General features: G+C 41.6%; 2 protein-coding genes across 2 annotated transcripts in view; one reads left to right on the plus strand and one right to left on the minus strand. All coding sequences in view use genetic code 11, as the record gives it.

Moving 5' to 3' along the window:
* Positions 1–597, plus strand: part of EGR_00491 (hypothetical protein) — a gene marked incomplete at both ends in the record, with an annotated part of 2,330 nt that extends 1,733 nt beyond the window's left edge. The window contains one exon of the mRNA XM_024489740.1: positions 489–597. Coding sequence (XP_024355737.1) covers positions 489–597 — 109 coding nt within the window. The remainder of the gene's footprint in view (positions 1–488) is intronic.
* A 1,587-nt stretch (positions 598–2,184) lies between these two features.
* Positions 2,185–20,605, minus strand: part of EGR_00492 (Calsyntenin-1) — a gene marked incomplete at both ends in the record, with an annotated part of 39,224 nt that continues 20,803 nt past the window's right edge. Inside the window, 7 exons of the mRNA XM_024489741.1 lie at positions 2,185–2,586; positions 5,906–6,133; positions 8,103–8,230; positions 8,309–8,528; positions 8,996–9,357; positions 13,731–14,029; positions 18,273–18,460. Of these exons, the coding sequence (XP_024355738.1) occupies positions 2,185–2,586; positions 5,906–6,133; positions 8,103–8,230; positions 8,309–8,528; positions 8,996–9,357; positions 13,731–14,029; positions 18,273–18,460 (1,827 nt within the window). The remainder of the gene's footprint in view (positions 2,587–5,905; positions 6,134–8,102; positions 8,231–8,308; positions 8,529–8,995; positions 9,358–13,730; positions 14,030–18,272; positions 18,461–20,605) is intronic.

Raw genomic sequence — 20,605 nt, forward strand, 5'->3', positions numbered from 1 at the left:
TGAAATAGCGATAGAAGGTGGGTCACAAATAAGTTTGAAGTATCACCACTATTAGGTGTGAAGAATTCTTTTTGTGTTCTAAAGTTGTAAAAGGCGATGTGTTGATTTAACAGCTCAGTTTGCGACTGATATCATCCAGTGTTGAAAATGAAGTAAAACTGGTTTCTTCATAGACATCCTGCTTTTCATCTGAAGTGTAAAATAACCCAAAAGTCTGTGTAGGCTGTATGCTCTCCCCGCTTTTATTGTATGCGTGGCTAGTCGGAACTTTGCAGTCCTCGGCATTTCTGCCTCCAAGCTGGTGGCATACAACTCTGTACGCGCTACCTATGCTACCACTTTTTAGGCCCTACATCATGGTCCCGATAAATCCGCTTCCAGCCTTGTTTGCTCTGTAATATGCACTCGTTTGCTATTCCACTTCTATTTGATGGCACCATTCATACTATAATCTACACTGATGATTGTTATGTAATCACCCTATTCAGGGTGAATAAGCACAAGAATTTCACCCCTGGAAGGATCCTCCAAATATTATACACGGATCCACCACAAAACAGTCCTAAGAATATCCAGAAAGTAATTGGAGAAAATTAGACGGGACACATTAGAGCATTTTTTCGGTAGAGGAGATAGCTAAGTGATTGAATGCAAGCTTCGAAATAGTTGTTCCACATAACGAAAATGAATAAGAATTGCACATTTATTTCATTGGGTAAATTAGATTAAGCTTGATTAAAACATTTGCTGGATGTACTGTTTAAGCTGAGGTCAAAAAATGCATACTTCGATAGACCTTAATGCAACCCAAACCAGGGTTCAGTTCATCCCGAAGAGATTCGCACGGATATGCTGCCAAATGCACGAAAATTGCCATTTCTGATGGATTCATCATTTAATGCGCAACGTCATCGACTGACACCTAGTACCAAAAATATAAGCTAAACCAATGTAAATTTTTAAATCTTGGGAATTCACCAGACCTGTTCCCAGTGGTAGGTCTTCAAGCAATATCTCATGATTGGTTATATTCTGCGTCAGTCCTCAATGCCGAAGCTATTGTAACACTTTGCTTATTTGTTTAACTCTCCGTTTCGGTTTTGTAGGCACTTAAGGCTCCGCATTTGCGTCTTCGCTGGACGGTTTTGCCTTCGGACCATACCAGTAGTCCCCAGTCCTTCTCAACGTCGGTATTGAATATTTTGCCCGAGTAGTATGTCTTCATTCGGCTTTAGGGAATTGTTGTGGCGTAACCAAGAGTACTGTAGCAATGTGTAGCAATTTTAGAGTTATTTTTACAAAATTAACTGTAGACCACTCCAGTTAGTCGTTGATATACTATCCGGGTTATTTCCAAAGACGAAATAGCCGGGGGACTTGAATTTTAGTGGCAATAACCCATTAGAGCAGATGTCTGAACAAGTGAACAACTGCAGCACAGATATCAATGCAATCTAAAGTGGGATGATATAACTCGCAGAATGGAATTAGGATCAGAATCGGGATATGATATTTCGAAATGATTGTGAAAAAAAGAGGAAGGTCATTGTCAAAGTTACTGTTTGCCTATTTTGACAATAGTTTTTAGAACAACTTAAAAGCGATTGACCACTTAATTACAACATTAGGTTGTTAAAACCGGCCTCTATCTAAATAGGTCCTGTTCACAAAATCGGCTGCAAAAATACACGCCAAAAATCGGCCTAAATTTATCTTGCGCTAAGGAAATTTAAGAAATTCCTAAGATGGCCACTTTTATCAAGCACAACTGTAACCATATACTGGGTGGCAAGAGATGTAGCAAGGAATGGACTTTTGGGGAAATAAAAGCAGCCTTATGTGCTATAGGCTTATTATGAAATTAAAAATGATATTAGCAATGTCAAAGTGTGCATACAATACGAGAGTGTCAGTCCACAAAGTCGATCCATCCGCGTGGGTGAGTAAACGGTCTCAACACAAACGAAATGAGGGCGGATAAAGTGGCCAAGAGGATAGAGCGTCAGTGATGCGATCAACAAGTAGTAGTGGTAGTAGTCGGAAGGGGAGGATATACGAATCACGAAAAAATGAGGGGCTAAAATAACATAACAGTGAGTGTTTTTTGTGTGGCTGATAAGCATGCAACAGCAGTGAGGTGTGCGTGTGTACGAGAGCCGTCCAATGAACTATCAAAGTGTCGTCTTAGACATCGGCATTGAAGCCTCGACGAGGTCCAGGTAGTGTGACAAAGTTCAGATGATTGGGACCCACGCTGAAGGAGGTGTCTTCATCATCATCGGGGTCACTCAAACCCTCCTCCTCGCCTTCCACCTCTCGCACATCACCAGGAGCCCTGTCCAAGTGCTGTGACATCACGGCTTCACTTTCGTCGAAATCGTCAACTTCTTCGAGGGCAGCCGCTGCAGCTTCCTCTTCAGTGGCACCGGCATCGTCCTCATCCTCCTCGAAGAGGCCATTAAAGGATCGTGTCTCGGCATCAAATTGCTCATCCCGAGCTCCATAGACCGCATGTACGCCTGGAAGTTCTTCTGAGAGAACAGGCGCAGGTGTCGCTACCGGTGGCTGCCAGCTTAATCTTCCACCCTGAAAGAAGTGACAAGGATTTGCTCAGATTACATCCATAATAAAATGTTAATATTTTGCTGCAAGGATATTCGGTCTCCTTGGACTCGGCTTCTGGGCTTTTGCACGCTGGTGCCCTTCACAACGCTTTCAGTAAAAACTCGAGGGATATATGCTTAAAGCTGCAGGTGGGGTACTAACAAAGAAACAGATAAGAAGGTTAATACACATTTAATAATCTATAAAATAAAAAATTGTGCACTGAAATTTCGCTTTAAACTGATGATAGAAAAGTGTAAAAGGGAAGCTGCTATTGACAGGATACTGCTGCCTTGCAAAAGATGGAACTAAAAAGTTTAAAGAATAGAAACATCTACATGAAGCCATTGCAATACTTTATTTGTTCGTCTAACTCTCGGTTTTGGCAATGGATCACTTGGGGACTCCACCGTTGTACGTACACTGGAGACCCTTGTCTCCGGGCCATGTCATTAGCCCTCAAGCCCTTCTGTACGTCAACAGTACATATTCTCATCGAGTACTGTGTCTGCTTTCGTCTCCAAAGAAGTCCCGGGGTTCTAAATTAGTGACAGTATTAAGCGAACCCTATCCTAAAGGATAACTATTCTATTTTCTACTGCTGAGTGATGAGCCGTAGTATGACGCACGAGGTGCACACACTGCGGATAAGAAAATATGACGGCCCCTAATAGATTTAAAACGACGTATACCCTTGGAAACTACCCCAGTCCCGTGGTCTGCAGGGAAGTTATTAACAACTGAAGTGATACTAGCCGTAGCCGTGAACCATCTTCAAGAAAAGTTAGTTACGGAGCTGCCTACGGTACCTGCATGAGGACAATAATTATGCAAACACGCGATACCGTCTCCACCTGCCTAATGTCCAGGGCAGAGCCCATTTAGACATGGCTAAGCAGCATTGAAGTGAGTAGAAGTAGCAAGGAGGATTAGACGGTTTGGGTAATGGGCCATTTGGGGGCTCTGCTGCTGTACTTCCGCCGGGCTGCTTGGGATACGGGCCATGCCAGTAACCCCAAGCCCTAATGTAGGTCGACAATGCATATTCTGTTCCAATATGATGGCTTATTTCGTCTTCAGAGAAGTCTCCGGGTATTACAGCCACCGCTTAATCCTCGCCAATGTTGACAACATAACTTAAATGAATTTTGCCACAGAGATGGTAGCTTGATAGCTGTGTAGACTTGACACTAGTGACATTGTGCCAGAATAGGAACCATCCTGAAGGAAGTTCAGTATCGCATCGTAAATAAAATGGTATCACTACAACATGAAATATTCTTTAAAACCGCATTTATTTTTGGTGTAAACAAGAGGTGCATATTTACAGACTACACGATCAGTCGTGAAGACTGTGATTGGTACTGCTAAGGATCTTTACGTACAGGTGAAAATGTACCAAGACTAGACGATAAAAAAACATATTGCGAAAACAACAGAGGTTTGGAAAGGTAACCTTAAACGACTCGACTTGCTTTCATAACGAAGATTCTTTTTAAAAGTGTTAGGGTTACGAAGTTGCAAAAGCACGAATCTTATTATCCATTTATGGCGCTACCCATATTTTTCAGAATTTGGAATGTTTGCAAAACAGAGGTAGGTCGCATACTTTCAAGCACAAGAAACAGAGTCAAAAGATAATACAAAAAAGGGGAAGCACAAACACTCAGTGAAGGTAAGTGTTGTCGCATGCCTCGATTTTTAAAAGTAGCAATTTTGTTAAGGTTGGGTCACTAGAGTGCCAAGAACTACTTTAGAGCTGGAAGGAGGGCATTTTTCTACCCAGTGGATGGGAAAGATATTTTGATTGGTAGAAGTTGCAGTATATCATGAAAAGACCGTTAAATAGTGAGGTGGCTGATTTTGGCAGAGACGCAAGAAGGCAGAGACCGAATGAGTCACGACAGTGGGATGATTCAGAGTGAAAAAGGGTGTCTGCATGCAACACCAATAACCCCCTTCCCCCGTCCCGACATTATGTGGGTGTGTAGAAGAGGCACAGACAGAGGTTGTTGTAAACCCGTGAATCACACGCACAGGCATCAAATTGTGCCATCTGCAATCGTCATGCCATCTACACACACACACATGACCCCGGAAGTTCTCTCTCTCGCTCTCACGCACGAGAACCTGCACTCCACTTCGAGCTCCTCTGTGCATCTGCTCAGCAGGACCCGGTGAAATGCATCTTCCATTCTCAGTCTTCTTACATTAATGTGGGGAAGTAGAGGGAGCAGTTGAATCGGGAATGGAAATTATTCTTAAGGAAAAGTGAAGTGAATTTTTGTGGTAATTACAAATTGGTTATCTACGAGTTTTTGAGTGCACAATCGTTCACTTAAAATATAATTCAGTCTAAATGAATCTATTTGTTTCTGATTTAGAACAATGGCAAAGAGTTTAACGAAACTAGTCATTTTATAAAGTGGTTGCCAGTATACTTTTGCGAACAGGTGTTAATAATAAGGTAAAGTACCAAAACGCCTAATTTTTTTTCTAAGCTAATCCTTCGTCTCTGTGCAGCGCACTGAAGTTTTGTAATGATTTAATAATTTAACCATTGGTTTTGGTAACGGGTCACCTAGGGCTCCGCAATTGCACCTCCACCCAGCAGCCTGGCCTCCGGACTAGGCAGCAGTCCATCAGCCCTTCTGTACGCCGGCAATACATGTGCTGCCCTAGTATTATGTCCTGTTTCGCCTTCAGAAGTCTCTCCGTGCTGCGGCTGTTTTGAGAAACCCACTTTTCAACAACGATTGATAAATATTGTGATGCCACTTAACCTTCATGGATTTTAGCGACATTACATTCTTAGAGGTCAGGATTTTAGCCATTACCTAACTGTAATCCTTATAGAACTACGTCAATTTCTTTGCTAATCTCATGTTTCAACATTCTTCCTTAGATTATCGAGACGACTTTTTCCCATCATTTGCTTGACCAGAGGAAATTATTTCTGTATTTCATGGGCCTCTTTAAAAAAACAACTCAACAACCTCCATATTTAGCTGATGTGGCACCGTGAGATTATTTTACAGGTTGGCAAACCCGTATCTTTAGCTGCTTCTCAGTCATCTCTGCAGGTTCTTCAGAGGTTAGAGGAGAAGGGGTCAGGGTAAAGCAGTATATTTATTAACTAAGGTGAGGTAAAGCAGCTAACACCTAGAACCGGTTAAACCATCAAAAACTTAATCTAATTAGAATTCGTTTAAGGGTTCTCTAAACATTCACTGTAAATGGACACAAAAATTTGTTTCACCAGCATGGATGACAAATTAAGAACTGAGATGAGCAGCCTTACCTCTAGTTTTTCAATAGGGTTCTCAATGATATTGAGTCGCGTCTCAGGGCGGAACTGGGAATGTCCAACAGATTTGCGCTCCCCGCGTCGGAAGGAGCTCAGCTGACCGCGACGGAAACTGTTGGACTTGGAGACGAAGAAGGCGACCACAATGGCAATGATTGCAAGGCAGCCAACACCCAAGCCGACCGCCAGTCCCACGTTATTCACGCCAGGGTTCTTAGTCTTCTGGTTAGACCATAGGAAGAGAAGAGATTGGTCTTTTACTTTACATCATGGGTTCAACAAGTTTGCTCTGGACCTGACACATACATTCAATTTTCATTGCAGCGTTTTCATCCTCAACTTGCAAGAAGGTTAAAAAAGTATTTTTGAAGTGAAGAATATTTGATTCACGATGGACAGTGAAGGAAATGAAAAGCATTCAAGCATTGCGCATGCAAGCTATTTCGAGAATGAATCCCTCAGAAAGGGTATTGTTTCTATGCGGAGGCTTTGGATCTAACCCAACGGGCAAAATATACACCATTTTCATTGTCTCAACCATTAGTCATGGTAAGCAATCTGCACCTATGATCCAAGGCTTTTATAATTCCCATCGAGAAGAAAATGTCAACCACGATCAAATATTACTTGAACTAGCGATTGAAACCAACCATCTTTTGCCATCACATACGAATTTGTATCCTGTCTGCTACCAAAACAACATGTAACCGCACGACACCAATAATGTACGGATTTTATATTTAGAGACGGACTTTCTATACTGAAGAAAAGGGCACTTGTATATTTTTAATCTCCCTGTGATTCACTGTCGAATCGCAAAGGCAATCCAAGTTATTGCCAAATAAAAACTTTTGGAGGAGAAATCTTTTTGAACTGCAACGGACGATGTTTGTGTTTACTCGACTGCTTTCCCGTTACTGAGAGAATACTAGGCCTAAAGGTTGGCATCTTCGCAACTTTAAGTGTGCAACCCCATCGCAAGAGTGACCCCAAAAATAGAAACGATCGCTGAGCGTCAATCAAAACATCCTACCAAAACCCATAAATCTACGAGGTGGTAAACGATTCATCCCCAAAAAAGACCTGAAAATACTTAGCAAAAGACTGTTTTAAATTACTGCGGAAAGAAGCATCAGGCTTCACTACAAGCACTGCCCTCAGACAAGACCGTTCAACTGTGACAACAAACAAAAGCGAGTGAAGGTAAATGTGTTCGAGAGGTAAAATAACACTCCCTCGTAAGAGGAAAACTTGGTTCTATTATGCCAGTAGAAAAAGGAACCGCAACTCAGAAACTGCAGTGTCAACGTCACCTTCAGACACGTAAAACTCCTGGTTGGGATATTCCAATCTATGACTACCCCTGCAAGTTGGGATAGCAAAATCAAAGCCCTCGTGAAGCAGTCCATGCTTGAGTAGCTCATGACTGTAACCTTGTCTGCTGGAGGAGGTAAATATGTCAGCAGCAATCACTGCATTCAATCTACCCCATGTCATGCGTGAAAGGAAGGGTTAAGATCGTCTCCCTAATCAGCAGGTACCGAGGGGCGCAAAGCGAGCGGCCACTGCATTTTGTCGAGATTTTAAAACACAACCGAAATAGTGAGGAAAATGTGTGACACAGGTAAACATAAATTTATTCTCTTAAAATGGTAAATGCACCATTACAGTATGCTTGGAGCTATGCATAAATAAGTGGAGAAAGATTACATCCAACCGAAAATGACGGAAGTATGTAAAAGCTCGTAATTAGCATGTAGCACAAGGCCTAGATGTGAAGTATTGCCATAAAATTAAAGGTTAAATGGGGAGCTAATTTTATCGGTCCTTCAAATGCGTAGTTAGGGGTTTGATCGAACTGACAAAAGTGCTCCAATATGTGCCAAAGCAGTACATCAAGAAATTAAGGAATTCGAAGGAAAGTTTGGTGACATACTCGCAAACTTGCTGCCAGTGATAAAGCAATATCCTCACAACCCGTACATTAGCATGGATTTAAATTTTCTGGTACTCCGTTAGGTCACACGGTCTCATCCTCCACAGATTTCTCTCAGCCGGGCTAATCATTCAAATCATGGTGAAATGGCAACGCTCCCACTTAGTTTTAATTTTCAACCCTAGTTACTCTAGCTTAAAGGTCAACAGACAAGTCGGTGGGAAATGGTCTAGAAAGACTTTCAACCCGACGAACCTGGGAAGTGCCCCTTTGATGCAGGGAGAGGGAATCACCTGGTCGGACCTCCTTGTTGGAGTGTGCAAATTGAGCGCCGCCCATGGAAGATCGGTATTGGGGCGATGGGTCCAGTCTTTTGTAGGTGCCTACAAGGTATGTAATAAGCCCTCTGAAAATCCGGTGATGCCTTGTAAAAAGCTGATGGCAAAAAACTCAAAACATACGAGCAACAGAAGGCCACTGGGCAGCCCCAGCCCCGGCGGGATAATCGGCAGACATGTCGTAGTCATCATCGTAGTTATCTTCCTCATCATCGTCGTCTTCATCAATGTATTCCTCCTCTGCAGGCCCTGATTCATCCAGATTATTGCGAGAGTTGTCCGAGTAGATCACATTGCTGCCTGCTTGGACCTCCTGTGCGATTATCGGAGAGCTCAAAAGGATCTATAGAAATTTATTAAACGAAATGTGTTCACATGGAATTGAAATAGTTTCCAGTTGTCACAATTTCAATTATCCAGCCTAAAGACGAAATTAAGACTAATGCAAGCCGTGTTTCCTCTTCTTTCGTTCGATCATGAGGATAACACGTTGTAGGATAATAAGTAGTATAAGGATCAACAGCCCTGATTTTTCATTGGGACACTTTTTGATCCACAGTTTGAGAAACAAAGGATATGTGTATATACTAGGTTAAATGCATTTCTCTGAATTCCTTTCAACTAATTTTTCTGCTTTTTTTGAAGGAAAAGGACGTTTTTCTACCAAATCTTTGCAACGGAACTGCTAAACTGGCTGACATTTGCGAAGCTGAATACACACGAAGCTTAATTCATTCAACACACACGAATGCTGACATAAATCATACACACAAGAAAAAATCCCTATTCAAAATACAAGATCAATTCTACCTGAACAGTGAAGGGATCCGTGTTGAGTCCAGCATCATTGTAGGAGCAGATAAGTTGGAATTTTCTCTCCAACAGCAGACCAGCAGCGAGAGTTTTGTCATCAGCCCGTTTTTCTATCTCGATAGGTGGCCAGTAGCGGAAGCCGTGGAGCAAGCTGGCGTACTGACTGGCCGTCTGATGACCCTTCATCAGGACGCCCATTTGCGTGGGTTCCACGGAGACGCCGATCTCGAAGGCCCGACCTGCCGGCCATACGATACGCTCACCGTCGTTGAAGTTGAGACCACTACCATTGACAGGGAGAACGAGACACTGGTCGAGAATGAACATGGAGGCAGAGCGCACCACACTTTTCATTTGAGCTGAAAGGCACAGAACAAACACAGACGCACTTATTACTATAAAAACTCAAAACGCCATGTAAAGTCCTGGCTCGCGAGGATGGTAATGTTCTCGTAAACGATTTGGTCATTTACGAGAATACCGTACTGCTCCAACAATAGCGGATCGTTTGAAAGAAACTAGCAAGGTGAAGAAACTGATAAACCAGATGAATCTTATCGCTTAAATTGAACGGACTAGTGTCATCAAAATTATTGTATTCATTTGACTTCAGACATAACCTTGGAGGCTGCTCGCATACGGATACCAGACTCCTTTGGAAATGAGAAAAAGGCCTTATAATCTGGCCTGCCCCAGCATTACACCTTGTCAGGAATATGCTTTGCAGCCAAACTGAGAATTGACATAGATTAATATGGCAGGCTAATTTCTAATCTGACTCTAAAGTTTTCTTTACTGGCTACCATGGGGACTGTGTTTGATGGTGCGGTTGCATCGCTAAAATAAGAAACCTTGCGAAAATTACTATGGTTGAGGGGAAAATCTGCATAAGCATATGGGAAGCAGACTTGTGTTTAAGTGAAATACTTTAATTGTTTGTTTAACACTTAGTCTTGGTAAAGGGCCCACCGTCACCGGGTAACTGGCCTTCAGGCCATGCCAGTAGACCTTCAGTCCTTCTGCATGTCGAATGTACGTATATCTTCTTTTGCCTTCAGGAAGCCTGGAGGCGCTACATAAGTATTCGATGATAATGAACGACACTTACTACTTTCGATTATTTTGGGACCAAAGATATTAGGACTAAATTTAAAAGGCCAGGTAGATTGCAAGGGGAACCTCACAGTTTCTTACAATTGTGACTACCCCAGCGAAGGCGAATGATGAATAGCAAAGCAACTCGATTTCTGGAAGGAACAATTTTACTTGGCTTTGTTATGCTCATACCTTTTTTCCAAAGACTTCTCTATATGGAGAAAAAATTGCCCCAAGAGTGGATAACACGAACACAGAAGAGGAGGTTTTACCTCTCAATATCCAAGGGAATGGATACTTTGTAAAAGAGGATGATTTACATAAGTCGTGTGATTGCTGGAGTGCGTCTGTGTGTGCTAACCCACACCTGCGATGTGAATACCTCCAAAAGTGAGAGCCAGAATCTAATTTCCACTTGTTCTTTTGACTATTTTAGCTTAAGGCGCTTCAGTAATTATTCGGTGAAATGGCAATCAGAGGAAACGAAAGTCCACTTAGGTGCTCTAAAATGAACGGTCATTTTACCATATCTACCGATCACATTTTCAAAAAAAAGGTGTAAGAATCTTTGTCGTTGAATTGATGCACATGTGCCTAGATGAGTGACAGGAAAAATAGTCTTACGTAGACATTAAAGACCTAAAGTAAAAAATTCTCTTTGCGCTCATAAATCGAAAAGAGCTCTGTCGGAGTGGGCTGGAATTATTAATAGCTCGCATAAATCTTCGAAAAATCAGGGAGTTTTACACCCGAGCTCTACCAGAGATGGAGATAGAACTTTTCGGAGGCTTTATAACATCAATGATGCGCTTTTGTGTAGGTAAATCGTATTAATTTGCATATAAATTACCAGAGGAAGGTGAATTTGGCTCCAAGTGGAAATTCAAAGAAACAGGTTCCTCAGTAAGGTCCTGCTTGTTAATCATTATCTTCAGGCTTTGTAGACGCGACGGAAGAGGAATTAGTTGAAAGGATTGAAAAAGATGGCACCTAATCAGCGCCAAAAAAGACTCCAATCACACCGAAACGGTCCCACTAACTTTTTAATGTAGGTACATCAGATTTCTAACACCAGACAAGGAGTAAAAAATTCCGACTACTGTTGGATTAGTAGCTGTCTGCAGACAGAACGGAGGAAAAAGGAGCTTCTTAGGAGTGTATGCATGATTTTTATGTACAAACGCCTACCAATGTGGAGGAGAAGGTAGATAATAATTTGTATGTTCTCATAAAGCCCTCCCAAAAATGAATCGGGTCGGTGGAGGCCTAGTGCTGACTTGATTATGTTAGCACTTGTAAGATTGAGTTGGAATGTAAGATAATTAATTCAACCGCAACCGCTCCTACAAAAGGATGGCGCGTGTCTCATTTTTAAATCATGAATTTGATAAAGCGCCAACGCTACCGCATCAGCATTTCTGGGCGAGAAACAAAATGACCCTACAAAGGAGTTTGAATGAAACCTGTTCTTGAATGTATATAACATCGCTAATTTTTCACAGTGAGTGCGCATGAATGCCAAGCGCAGAGAGTTGGTAAGAAGGGTGATGTGAAGGAAGGAGAACAAATTTTCACACACACACACACGCATACACACACATAAACACGCTCAATTAGATTTGCAAGCACGACTGTTGATTGAATGCTCGTTCCATGCCATTTTGGTCGCCAGCCATTCGACTGATTTCAGCGTTCATAAACAGCAGTAGTGAGCCACAAATAAGATCTCTTTTAAACCGCCATAAGAGAGTAAAATATGTAATTTTTTTTGCAAAAAGGTGGGCTTAAAACAAAAAGGAATTCATGTGCAAAAAAGTCTATACAATCAAGTGAAGCTTATTACGGTAGATTAAAAGTAAAGTTTACGAATCTAAGCGCCTCAGATATCGTCTTTTCTGATTTGTAAGAGCAACTGTGGGTGGTGGAAAAAGCTCTGGAAAGACACTTGTGTGAAGACGAAAGTAACACCTAGCTTCTAAAGGTCAACTACCAGCACTATTATAGTAGGAAATTATTAAAAAAACACCAGGACGCGATCTGTTTTGACGCATTGTGTGCAACAAACCACCCAATTCCATCGTCTGAACATAAGCCCTTTACTTTGAAAGTGAGAGGAGAGATGATGACGGCAGTGTCTGATACCAGTACGGAACGATCGCGCCTCCACCATCGCAGTGTGAATATGATGGAGAAGCAGGTTTAAGCGGTTATGGGATCACTACTGCTGGAATTTAAAAATGAGCTTGTTCTTCACATCTTCATTGGTTACAGCTCACTACTTGCGATTTTGCACGGTAAAATGAATGCCTTTTAAAAATTTTCCGAAGAATTCATTACTAAAACGCCTATAAAGTGAGTGTCGAAGGCTTAGTTGAGCCCAACCTGATTTTCTCGTGTAATGCGTGAGTAGTACGTGACAAAAGCCGCTCGAATGATGCATCAGCAAAGGTCCTTTCCGTCGCATCAGAGCTTTTACTCCTTCATTGTAACTTTCTACAAACACGGGGTGCATTTACTACAATCTGATGGGAAGGGTAGGAAAATAGGTGCCCTCGCAGCAAACTCATTTCAAAATTCGAGATGGAAATCCAATGTCCTGGTTGTGACTTTAATTCCATTTCGACCACACAAATATTTGGGTGCCAGGATGAACAGCACAATATTTGAGGATAGCGTTCAAAAAGCCGACAGTCCCACTTTCTACGCATTCAAGGAATCGGTATCATGCATAAATAAACTGCATCAATTAATTAAGATGAAGTTCCAACGTGATGGTAGGTGGTTTAATTCCAAACTGATTATTCAAAGTCGCAAGATAGTCCTTCCATATTCTATTTCCTGGATGGATTCAAACATGCCATGCATATGAACTTAAGAACTGCGGTTGCGCACAGAAGTTGTTGCACTATTGAAAATTCTTTCAAAACAAAGCATATTCCCATTTCAATGGATAGTAGAACTGATTCACACATAAAATTCCATTTCAGATAATTCAGACCAAGTTTCAACATGTCGATCACCCGTTTCTTGGCTTGTTGGTCCAAAGATCAAGATGATAGGCGCAATGTCTAAAATCACAGCCAAAGCAATCCTTTGTCATTTAAACGATAATCCACTTAGAATGAGGTATATTTAGTCTACTAAAAGAAAATTGCTTTCTCTTCCGACGGTCAAGAAACCCGATTCTTACAAAAGAAGCCAGGGATGAATTTTAAGTCACCTTTAATGATTATCACTCGCTGTTATATCCTGCCGGATACTTGAAAATGAAGATGACTAACTTGAAGTCTGAGATTACGCATGATGCAACTGATAGTTCCGTTATTTACAATGTTTTACAAATGAATCGTACCTAGACTTTTTAAAAATACTTCTTTCAGTCTCAAAGGATAAGAAACCAATGTCAGGCAAAAAAGCACACTTCAGAGAATGCAGATGAAGTTTAAGCTTGGTCACTGTAGCTTAGATTTCAGTGTGATTGCATGAACTTCTATTTTTAATTGTTGTATATTTTCCAAAGACTTAAAAGTTTGCAAAGATTTAGAAGTCGGAGTGAGTAGCTTAGAATGTACAGGGCTGGGTACCTGATGAGATAAGATTAGTGAGTCGAGATTGACACAAGAGAAGCCAAGCTTACACGGCACATTGGTGAAGGTGAATTCCAATCCAGGGAACATGACGATTCCGGGCTCCAGTACGGGGATGTCTGCACGGACGACCTCTTGTCCAAGGACGGCGAGCACCAGAGCAGAGGACGATTGCCGTTTAGAGGATACAGGTACGGGTGGTGGTACAATCATCTCACTTTTGGGCAACCAAGCGGAGTCCAGAGGCCCAGGAACCGCCGCCTCATAGATCGGGCTGTCCACTGGGGAGTCCTCCAGTGTGAGGGGAATGACGGTAGTGCTGATGTTTGCCAGTTGACGCTCGCCGCATCTACAAGGAAGAAATTACGGAGTAGGTAGATTTGTCAATTTTGTGGAAGCGAGCAAGGGTTACATTCTGGAGACATTGTTGCATGATTAAATTCATCATAGGAGTGGGGATTGTACATAGATGAAAGTAATTTGCTAGGTGTTTGCAAAAAAATAGAAAAACGAAAAGGAAAACAAATTAATTTGAATCTCTAGAAAAGAACAGAACATTCCATCAAGTTGTCACTGAAGAAGAGGAAAAACAATTCATCATCCTTGTTTCAGCATTAGAATGGAAAATTTGTTAATTAAGCTGCTTCAGCAAAATTTTTTAGACGGAATGTGATTTCGCCACTTCCAATCATATAAATAATGGATAATTTGCATAATTTTTGAATTGGTATGAAGAAAGCAGAATTCGCTGATGCCACGGAGACCAGAAAACCAGAATTGACAAGTTTCTAAACCAGTTTTTTTACAGTGGAAAGGTGGGGCTTTCACAACCGTTTCCAAGATCCAGACCCATAAAATAATAATTCAAACCTAGCTTCACGTAAAAAAAGGGTGCTTTAAGATATAGATAGACGGCAGCCTTTATATGCAGCAGACTTTAATGGATAAAATCGGTTAGGGATGGGCATTTAAAGCGCAATGGTCAGGGTTGATGGCCTAAGGTGAAGAAGATTGGGAAGTTTTAAATAAGCTAACCCATTTCTTAACATGCTTTTTTAACTCGAGAACGCAGATTTCTGCAAATTGTTATCACAACAAGGGAAGATTCTCTGTGAATAAGTAATGGGGGACGTCAAACACAAAGGTAGGCCCTCGAGGGCTTTCCAGATTTTTTGTAAGAAGACGTCAGGCTTCACAAGTACATTGGGTAATAATCACCATTTTACAATTTAATAGCACTAGTTTTATCTACAATGCCATCACCATTCTGCATGGAGACCCTTCAGTTGAAATGGAAGTAAATTCAAGGGAAGCAGAGCGTTGTATGCGTGCTTGGAGAATCAACAGTAGTTGGTCCCTGTAATAAAAACCAAAAAAAACAAAGGACAGAAATTTGATGTGACAAGAAGCACACCCAGCTACGAAACTGGAACTGGCCGTACCCTGTTGCAAAAAAAGTGCTGTTATTTTATTTCGTCGTGCTCGAACCTATTTTTGTTGGGTCAGACTGAACTCCATTGAAATACAATTACCCAACTACCAGGAAGTGTCTTACTATGTTTACCACCTAGTTTCAATCTAACTAAAGTCCCTACCAAGATGTATAATAGTTTTCTTGGAACTGGGTAAAATGTAACATTTATCCGCATATTTAAAATAATCTCCAAAGCTAGCTAATGAGTCGGTGCTTTTCTTTCGCAAAAGGGCAGTCTGAGGCCTAGGAAACCATTTTGACGATACAAATAGCATGTTTGCGTGACTTTGGTCATGACATTGCTAATGACCTCTTGTGCAAAACTTTTTGGCTATTAAATGCTTGATTTCGTTTATTTGCCAAGGAATGTGGACTGCTTTGATGTTGACGAAGGAGGGGCAATATTTTATCCTGGTGCTGGAAAGCACCAGTCTGCGGACCACCCGACAGGAATACGGTGGTCTCGGAACAATCCTCGTTCTCAGCCCATACCGGCCGTCGATACTTCGAGGGATAGATGCAAGACATCAAATGCTACATTACATCCCCAGGAACCAATTTGTCTCTTGAATAAACGCGCCAATTTCAGTCTCTCTAATGCCGAGCATTCAACACAGTCAAGGATGGCTATGTCTGACTCGATTAAAACGACGTTTAGTTCTTCAAATAATCTTTGATTTAAAAGATAATTTCACGATCCAACAGTACTTAAAAAACAGATTTTTGGAAAAACCAGATAAGCTACTTTTCAACATCCGTTAAATTAAGGAGCCAGCCACCGTTTCACACGCTGTATCATTATAAATTTGTAGATGCCACAGTGTTCTTAGTGTTCTCCACTGCCGAATTACGTGACTTTTGTAAGTTTGGAGGAATTACCATCAACTGGAATAAGCACTTTGTGTCACTTTAAAAATCACTTTTATCTGCTAACTTCTTTCGCTTGCTTTTGATGGTATTGCATTACGCCGGTTGTTAGTTTAATGCTCGGTTTTGATAAAGGGGTCACTCGGATGGCTTCGCCAATGCACCTTCACCAGGTGGACTAGCCCCTGGTCCATGACAGCATCCTCCAAGCCCTTCTGTATGTCGCACACATATATATATTCTATCAGAATATTATGGCTTCTTTTGGCTTCATGAAAGTCTCCGAGCGCTACATTGGTGGCGGCGGAAAGCGAATCCGGTCCCAAGGACATCAATCCCGATTTTCACTGCTGGATGATAACCCTTAGAGGGGCAGAAGTGCATATGCCACAGATGGGGGAGTCGGTGACGACTTCTAACAGAAGGGCTGGAGATAACGTCTACCCCCGGCAAATACCCCGGTTTCGTGGTCTGTGGGAAAGCTATTAACAAATGAGGCGATACTAGTTGCGACCGTAGATCATCTGGAAAAGTTTCGTCACGGAGCTAAATACCGTATCAAATACGTAAGCTCCCGATACTTCCTCCTTTTCCTCCTCAATACTAAGTAGATAGAACCTAGATGGATATAGCTGGGCAGCTCTGAAGTGAGAGCAACGTGGCAAGGAGAATTCGACGCAACGAAGCCCTACCCCAACAGAACTATGTTAAATCTTGCCCTCTGTTATTTGACTCTGCTTTTGGGTCGTTGTTCCTAGGACCAGCAACGGACATGTGCAATGACTAGCACATTCCCCGTCCTTGAACCCAGATCCCATACAGGTTGAAACTCTAGATCCAGTAGAATTGCCAAAAGGGATCCGTGACATTGCGGTTAGGTACCTCCTCAGTTGCATGGCAATTTGATAACTGAAGCGGTTAACTTGTAGGTGTTTTTCGTGCAGCACTGAATACATTGTGATGGCCGGCAGGAAAGCTGACCAAGGGATAGTGATCAAAAGAGGAGGGGTTGCGCAATATGTTAATTGCTTATTTATCTCATGGTTTTGGTAAAGGAGCCACTGGAAGGTCCTACCATTGTACCTTCGCCAGGTGGGTTGACCCCTGGAACATGTCAGTAGCTTTCAAGCCCTACTGTATGCTGAAGACATATGTGCTATCCAAGTATTATGTCTTCTTTCGTTTTTAGGGAAGTTTCGAGGCACTACAGCATCACACAGACCTCTACCCTGACACAGCAAACCTTAAAATTACTGAAAGATTTAGTGCCGCCACAAGCAGCGAATGACTATATTATGTTAGATAACGGAGGTCAAGGTAGAGCTGACAAGGGGGAAAAGCAAGACCAGATGTTTACTCATAGCAGTCCAAGAAATAGATGGCTTTTAGTTAAGAACCACCTTAATGAGTCAAGTTAAAAAATCCCTTTCGCCTGCTACTACTGTTGAGAACGATTTCTTTATATTTTGATGCATTACATTGTGCTGAACGTAGAAGACTGAAGCTCCCTTTCCCCATTGTTCCATTCCACGAAAGGGAATACCGAAGTTCATGAACTCATTCCACAATTATTCAAGTAAAATTTATCCTCTTCTCGTCGATAGAAGTAGAAGTCATGGAGAACAAACCAATCACTTGCTTCGTAAATGCGGAAATAAGTAATCAAATTACTACTAAGTGTAATTAAATCAGAAGGTTGAATTTAGTAATCCTTTACTTCGAAACTGACCCAAAGCCTCTGAATGGTGCAAGGTCAACCCCCATTCACAGACTTGCTGCCAAAATACAAGTGCTAAGATCAAAAGCTCATATTATAATAAAAACGACAAGTATTCACAAAGAAATGGGGAATGGAGCTTACGAGCACTGTAGTTCCTATGCTGGACTTCGTTCCGTTAAGCTGCAACTTAATTGCTGACTTAATTGGAAAGTAAAATGCTTGATACTAGGAAGTTCTAGAAGCTACCTATACCCGCTTTCAAGAAATCGACCGATAAATGAAAAAAGGAATCTGCAAGATGATGGCTATTGAGGTACTACAAATCATGAAAACCTCCGGGCTAATGAAATTATGGCATGAAGTGTGATTCAAACAAGATGGGTAGGAAGTCTTGCCACAAATGAAGCAACTTGCAACACTGCTTACTTTATTAGTGGTCAAAAGAAAGTGAGGTGAGTAGTTGTGGATGATGACTATACTCAGAAAACCTCCATAGAACATCAAATTCTTCCAAAAGTTAGGAAAGCTGACCTGAACACGGTGGCCAGCTCAATCGCACGGGTGTTGGATCCAGACGGCCCAAAAGTGAGTTGAGTGTCAGTGGACCGCGGCTTCACGTAGGCGATGTTGCTTATTAGCTCGGCTGCCTCCGCAATGGTCACAGACTCAATCACGATGTTGTCATTGTTGAGAAGGACGTTCACATCGTCTGTGATGAGCTGTAGGTGGACAAGAAAGAAGGCACCTTTGCTAATTGATGAGTGGTAAGCCACCATTCTTCCAGAGGGAATGTTTCCCGTTAGACTAATGACTCAATTCACCTACTGCTAGACTAGTCCAGTGATGACATACCATTTCAATTTTTACAGAGTCATCTTTTAATTACTCGGGTGAGAAACCACTTAGAGCTTAAATTAGGTGGATGAGTAAAATCATAGTGCGGAAATCGAGTGAATTTAACTGAAAAGTATGAAAAACTACATTGACAGTAGTTTACCAGTACACATAGGAATTAGTCCTACGAAAAGAACTAGTAATTGATGAAATGAAGAAATGATATGACTGGAATAGGTTAGTTGTTTGCTTAACTCTCCATTTTAGTAAAGGGCAAAATAGGGGCTCCGCCACTGTACTTTCACCAGGCGTCCTGGCCTCTGGGTCATGCTGGTAGCCCCAATCGCTTCTGTATGTTAAAAGCACATATTCTGCCCAGGTATTATGTCCTCTTTCGCCTTCAGGAAAGTCTCAGAGTGTTACATTGGTAGCAGCGAAAAGTGAACCCCTCCTAAACGATAACTATCCCGTTTTCTACTGCTGGGTGATAAACATCAGCGTGAGGGAAGAAAGGCATAGGGCGGCCTGGCCTTTAGACCGTGTCGGTAGCCCAATACAAAACATATTCTGCCCGAGGATTGGCTTCTTTCGGCTTTAGAGGAGTCTCAAGGCATTATGATGACAATTCAAGATTTTTTGGTTCTTAAATGACATCAATTCCACCATTTTTGCCGCCAACCATCTTAAATAGAATTTTACTTGATCGCATTCGTGCATTAGACTTAAAATTTGTGGTACCATTTTAAAATTTACCAAGGTTGTGATAATGTTGAGGTAGCAGCTCTCTTTCTGAATGCAATCCCAGAACCGCCTATGAAGAGGTCATGTTATAAGACCCTATAGGGTTAGGACAGCTGAAATGACACAGTGACCTCTAAAAGCCTTAGAAAGGTTAATTTCTTCCATCAGATAACACTAATGATTGTGTTAGGTCATTAAAGGTGAAATAAGTGGTTTGCACCACCGGTAAGTTCAAGGATCAACGTTTCTGACCTTTTCTCGTTCTGCTAATTCAAATACTACCTCTGTGGCAAGTTTTGGTATCCAGAAGTGGTCAAATGCCCTATTTTTACTGATAAAAAAGATATCCTGCAATGCGAATCCATTGTACTGGAAAAAAATAATACCAGTGCACCCAAATGCAAAATCTTGACGGTTACTTGAATGCTGGTTCCTTAAAACAACTTCACATCTTTCTAAAATGGGAAGTTCTTTCTTTAGGAATAAGCCATATTCATTGTTTTGAAGTGTTACAGGTAAATGAGAAGAGTATGAATGATTTCTTTGCTTAAAAAGAACTTAGATCGATCTAAAAGTGACCTCGGGGTTCCTGTTACCATCATGTGATGCAAAACTCTTAAGTTGCATTACCAAGATAAAATGACTTATCAACGATTCCACTCGGAATCCTGAAGTAAATACACAATTACGAGGTAGACATTTGAATTTATTGTATGAGTTTGGTGATCAAGTGACAAGTGCCTGTGACATGAACTTTTAAACAATTCTGAATTCTTGGTGGAATAGGCATTGTGCATGTCCACGAGACCCCATATTTGACATTTTAAAGAATTCAAAAATGGCCGTTCTGATATTTTCCAACGTTTCTTTTACAGTTACATGATAGAAAATAGTTCCGCGGTCAAATACTGCCTCGAGGGACCGCATTTTCATTGCAAAATATCCCTTCATTCACTCACATCAAAGGGTCCAAATCCCCAAAGAAGCATTAAAAGGCCAAGCAAGCCTTCTTTGGTCGAAACTAGCTTAATAGTCATTTCCTCGTTTCTTCCCATTAATCTAGTTGGTGACCACTTGAAAAAAAGTGGAAAGGGAATATTTTATTTGAGTGAGCCAGAAGGTCAGTTCGGCGATGACCCTCCTGCCAGCCAATTAAACTTTCTGTGCCGATGGCTGACGTATCAACTGCCTACGTACGAATGACTGTGATTTAGGAGGTCTGAGGCAATTGCGGCGTCTTGTTTTGGCGAAGCTGGCACGAGCCACCCCAAAGGTGAATTTTCGGCTCA

This window comes from Echinococcus granulosus, assembly GCF_000524195.1.
Source record: "Echinococcus granulosus chromosome Unknown EG_S00002, whole genome shotgun sequence".
In the NCBI taxonomy this organism is placed as follows: Eukaryota; Metazoa; Platyhelminthes; class Cestoda; order Cyclophyllidea; family Taeniidae; genus Echinococcus; species Echinococcus granulosus.